The sequence below is a fragment of the Crocodylus porosus genome, unplaced genomic scaffold (assembly GCF_001723895.1).
Source record: "Crocodylus porosus isolate Cpor-Errol unplaced genomic scaffold, CroPor_comp1, whole genome shotgun sequence".
In the NCBI taxonomy this organism is placed as follows: Eukaryota; Metazoa; Chordata; order Crocodylia; family Crocodylidae; genus Crocodylus; species Crocodylus porosus.
In genome coordinates, this window is record NW_017728904.1 from 1,453,105 (window position 1) to 1,458,329 (window position 5,225).

Below are 5,225 nucleotides of genomic sequence, written 5' to 3' on the forward strand. Positions count from 1 at the left end.
TGCTGGGGCGCAGCGGGGCCGGGGGGGCAAGCGGTATTTTCCTGCCAGGCCGCTGTGGCATCGCCAGCCTGGCGGCGGTGCCCGATCGGCCTGCCCGCCGCCTGCGGGAGAGGCGAGGGACTCTCGGGGACCCGCCTGTCCGGCTCCCCTCCTGCTGGTCCGGGGCTGGAGCCGGGTGCAGGACAGCTGCGGGAGGGAGAGCCTGAGGTCATGGCTGACCTGGTGCAGCAGCCTCTGCGGAGCACCAGCCCGATGGGCACGGACGAGGTGCCAGGCGATGCCAGTGGGGCCCATTGCTGCCTGTCTCGGGTGTGGGGCCTGCCTGTCCGTGACTTCTCTCCTCGTGCCTTCCAGGTCAGCTCCTGCTGCCCTCATGCCTGGGCACAGGCAGGGCAGCAGCAAGTGACTCCCCAGACGCAACTTCAGCCTTTAGCTTCTTCCCCGGCGCTGGGCGCACCCTCAGACAGAGCCTGGGGCCCACGCTGACGGCGAGCTGAGCTTCAAGGGTGTCGTCTCCTTGAGGTCCAGACTGCTGCAACTTGGCAGAGGTAATTCAGGCCTGCTGCTGCCTTTGCAGATCTGAGGCCAGCCCATGAAGCTGCTGAGGGCACACCTGAGGGAGCCCCTGGGCCAGAGCCGCAGAGAACAGCTGCTGAACAGCTGGAGCTAAGGGGATGGGGACAGATCCTTTATGCCCCACAGAGCAGGCTGCTCCCCAGGAGATGGGTCCAGTCTGGAGCTCTTGTCCTTGTTCCCACTCCTGATGCCACCTTGTCTCTGCCAGCTGTGCCCCGAGTAGGGTCCTGCTCCCTCTGCCTGGAGCCACGGCTCCCTCCTGTCCCTCCTTGTGGATGCTGCATGGGGGCAGCCTGCCCATTCTCTACCCATCCATCGGTCTGCCCTGCTGTGCTTGCTCTGTCTTGCTGCTGCCTGTTGTGACTGAGAAGACATGTTGCCTTTTTCAGGGTGGTGGATGATCTGAGCAGCTGGGCTGGGGTGTCTGAACCTGGGCACCGCCAACCCCCTGGCATCATGCTGTCGCCAAAGAAAGGCCTGCTGTGCAACCTCAACCACATCCACCTGCAGCATGTCTCCCTGGGGCTGCACCTCTCCCGGCATCCAGAGCTCCGGGAAGGCTCGGTCACCACGGCACCACGAGAGCAGACAGGCTGCAGCGACTGCCAGGAGACCCATGGTGCCCTGGAGCAAGTTGATGCCAACTCCAACAACCCCTTGCTGCAGTGCCGGTGCTGCGAGTCCCACGTGCCGCAGCCGCTGAAGTCAGGTCTCCAGAACCAGCCTGCCTTAGGGGATTTCCTCTCCCTGCCTGTGGAGGAGAACTTGGCTTCCCCCTTTGACCCTGCCTCCTCCTCCTCTGTCAGCAGCTGCTCAGATTTCAGCTTGGATGACACCCCCGTCTCTGTTTACTGCAAGGAGTTCCCCAGTGACGAGACCCGGTCTCCAGACCCGCAGCCGAATATTGTCCCCATCGAAGATGCCTGCGACGCCGTACCACCAACCGAGCAGGGCACCGTCATTCCGGATGGAAGAGATTCATGCCTCAGCCCACCAGAGTGGGAGCACCTGGAGGCTCTGGCCCAGGGCAGCCCGGACAGCCTCTGCAGCAGCAGCTCCCTCAACTCCCTGTCGGACACGACCTCTGCCAGCGTGGACATGCCGGAGACCCCGGGGCCGCGCCCGCCCCCAGCCGTCGGCGGCGAGCTGGATTCCAACTGCAACGCCCTTCCTGCCATGGGCAGCCCCCGTCCGGGCACCTGTGCGCTAGCACCTGGACAGCTGGACCTCAACCTGAACAGAGCCCCGGAGCCTATGCCTGGGCCAGCTAGTGGCCCACCCCCCGTTCCCCCGCGGCCGAAGAGAGGGCTGCAGATACTGCTGAGCAGGATGGCCACGGAGAAGCCTGGCCCAGCAGAGGCACCTGCTGAGCCCATGGGCAGCCTGGGAGAGCCGCCCCGAGACCCCGCCAGAAAGAACATCACCTCCTTCCACGAGCTGGCTCAGAAACGGAAGAGGAACATGGCTGGACCCCACCTTGCGCAGGCCAAGAAGGACAGGAGCGACTGGCTGATTGTTTTCTCTCCCGACACGGAGCTGCCACCACCCAGCGAGCTAATTGCCTGCAGCGCCCAGGGCCAGGAGCTGCCCAGGCCCCAGCCCCAGCCTGACAAGCAGGCAAACCCCCCCGGTTCCAGCCAGAGGGAGGTGACCACGTTCAAGGAGCTCCGCTATCGCAATGCCATCAACAAGCAGAGAGGCCAGCTGGCATGGGCGGAAGGAGCAGTGCTGCAGGAGCTCCCTGAGCCCCAGCAGGCAGCTGTGGGCAGAGCTCCCTCCAACAGCGAGGGGCTGCAGGGCCCCACCTGGGCACCAGCTCTGCCACTGGGCGGCCACTCCGTGGCTCCTGCGGAAAGCTACCCGCCGCAGAGGAAGAAGTCGCGGCCTGGGCTGCAGCCCATCGCGGAGGGACTGGCCAGCGATGCTAAGGACAGGGGGCTGCCCGCAGGAGGCTGTGCCCCCAGGAGGAAGCAGTTTTGGTCTGACTGGGAGGAGGAGGCTGCGGGGTGGAGGCCCCGAGGGCCTGATGGGGACCCCTGGGAGCTGGGAAGAGCCGAGAGAGAAGACAGGACCTGCAAAGAGGGTAAGAGCTCGGGTGGCTGCCAACATCCCATCCCCTTGGTGGCCTAAGGGGAGCCCCCCTCCCAGGTACCCAGTGAGCAGGCCTGGAGGCGGTGGTTTCTTGGGGGTGGGGGAGCTCTGGAGATTAGCTGTGACCCCGTCCCCCACCACGAGGTTGACCCCAGGGTTTCCTCCCCCTGGCCTTGGCCCTGCTGCTTGGTGCACCCCATCTCTGTTGACAGCCCGTCCCTCCGCCGCCCCTGCTCTCACTGCTGCTCCTGCTGCTCCCCTGGGGCCTGTGGCTGGTGAGCTGCAGGGCCAGGTACTGCTGGGTGCTGGTGGAGGAAGAGTGTCGGGTGTGCATGGAGGCGTGCTGGTGCTGGTGCGTGGGGCCAGGCGGGCGAGCCGGGCTGGGCCAGGCCGAGCAGTAACGAATGCATGCTGTGTCCATGCGCTGAGCTGCTCAGGTTTTTGCTGCGTGGTGCAGGCGATGTCTGGGCACCTGGGCTGCTCTGCACCCGGCAGAGGGCCGTCTGCAAGAACGGGAGTCCTGCCCTCGCCTTCGCCCTCCTTGTTCCCAGCTGCTCCTGGCACGCTGTGCCCGCCCTTGCTCTCCCTCCTCCCTCTGCGCTGCTGCCGCTTGCCACCCTGCGACAGCGGCTGAGTGCTCGCTCCTGGGCCAGGGCCTGCGGCCAAGCAGACTGCAGAGGAAGGGGACGCTCAGAGCCAGGCTGCAGGTGGGCACTGGGGTCTCAGGTTAGCGCTGAGCCTGCTGCTGGCGGCATCTCCCTGCGTCCTGACTTGGGGAGGTGCCCAGCCCGGTTCCTTCAGAATGAACATCCCGGGGTCCCCGGCTGTGATGCCCTGAGCCATTGTGGACCCCCAGCTGCTTTTGCATAGCCCAGCGAAGCCTTGTGTGGGTCAGGGGCCCGAGGTTTACTTGCAGGGCTAGATCTGACCCAGCTTCCACTAGGCAGCCAGAGGGCATTGCAGTGAAATGAAGGCAGCTCTCAGTGAAGCGGCAGGGGGTGAGGAACAGCTGGGTAGGCGGGCACGCGGGAGGGAGCTTGGATCCCAGAGCTGCGCCCCCCGAGAGCCTGCTTCCTCCCCGTGCCTGGGAGAGCCGGGGGCTGCCTCTGGGCTGCGGTGCTCCGAGGGCACTGCAGCACCTGCTGTGAACTGAAGAGAGCATCGCTCTTGTCCTGGGGCCCGGCCATTCTCTGGCTCCTGGTGGGCAGCCAGGGTGGATGAAGTGCCTGGCTCCAGCAGGGCTGAGAACCTCCTGGGGGGTCTAGAGAGGGGCGCGAGCTGCCAGCCCATGCTGCCTGCGGGCGGGTGGAGGAGGCTCCGTGCCAGGGGCAAAGGTAGCAAGGCCTGGAGCGCTGCTGCCTGCGGAGGGCACCCCGGGACATGGGCTGGGAGAGGCCAGGAGCGCGGCCCCTTCGTGCCAGGCCGGCGCTGCTGTCACCCCCATGCTTTCATTTTTGCTCAGCTGTTTGGCTGTAGTCCTGCTGTCTCCCCACTGCCCTCCTGGACGGGCTGGCCCCGGCCCTGGCCCCAGCGCCGGCACTGCCTGGCGGGTGCCCGCGCGAGTGGAGGGTGCCAGCCCTGCGCGGTGAGCTCATAGGTGCGAGGTTGCGGTGGGTGCAGGGACTCCGGCTAACTCTGTCTCCGTCTCTCTCTCCTCACCCCGCCGCCCTGCCGCTGCTGCCCTGGAAATGCCTCACTCCCACTTATTGGGTTTTTTTGGTCTGTTTTCTCTTCTGTTTCTTCTGGTTTCTTTGGATGTTGTTTTTCCTCCCTGAATCCAACTCCTGCCTCCCATGCCCCGTGGCCCCGGCGACCCCCCATGCCTCCCTGCCCTCTCCACACCCCCCGCTGCCCCCACCCCATCTCCCTGGTTTTGGCTGCATTTTTTTGCAATGCCCCCGCCTGCAGTCGGCTCTTTCCTCTCTCGCTACCCCAGGCCTCAGGCGCTGCCGTTCCAGCCTCTGCTCTTCCATTTCTCAGCCGACGGGAAGTCTCTCTACTGCAGCTCGGACCCGGTGGTGCCTCCCCTGCCCCTTCTCCCCTCCCTTAACTCCAGCTTGGAGAGTGTTGAGCTGAAGTCTCCCGTCCTCTTCGCGGCCCCCTTCCGCCCCCCGCTGAAGACCCTGTCCTGCGATGAAGCCTGTCTCCTGGCCAGCAGGAAGGGGGGTGCCCTGGGCGCCCTCTCCCCCGAGGAGCTGCTCCCCATCCGCCTCTCCCCTGTCGGGGCCTACTCCCCGCCCCACCGGGGAGGCCTGCCCTTCCTGGGCAGCCCGGACCTGTCCGTGCTCCTCTCCCCGTTCTTCCCGAGGAGCAGGACCCTCCCCGCCATGGCCCTCCCGCCCCACGAGGCCGCCGAGCCGCGGGTCGGTGCCGCGGGGCCCCGAGGCCACTGCCCCCCTGGCGCGCGCCCCGGGCCGGCCGCTCCTGAGAGGAGGCGCAGCTGCTGCGGCCTGTGGGAGAGCGCAGGGGCCGCGACTCCACGACCGCCCAAGCCACGTAAGCTGTCCGTCCCCTGTGATAGCGGGCGCCCGGCTGCTCCGCCCCGGCCTGGGGCCCGC

At 66.7% G+C, this 5,225-nt stretch overlaps 1 protein-coding gene across 1 annotated transcript in view; it reads left to right on the top strand.

The window, feature by feature from the left end:
• The first annotated feature begins 357 nt into the window (after window positions 1-357).
• Window positions 358-5,225, top strand: part of RUSC1 (RUN and SH3 domain containing 1) — a 9,036-nt gene continuing 4,168 nt past the window's right edge. Inside the window, exons 1-2 of the mRNA XM_019556872.1 lie at window positions 358-548; window positions 966-2,659. Of these exons, the coding sequence (XP_019412417.1) occupies window positions 1,033-2,659 (1,627 nt within the window). The 5' untranslated portion in view covers window positions 358-548; window positions 966-1,032. The remainder of the gene's footprint in view (window positions 549-965; window positions 2,660-5,225) is intronic.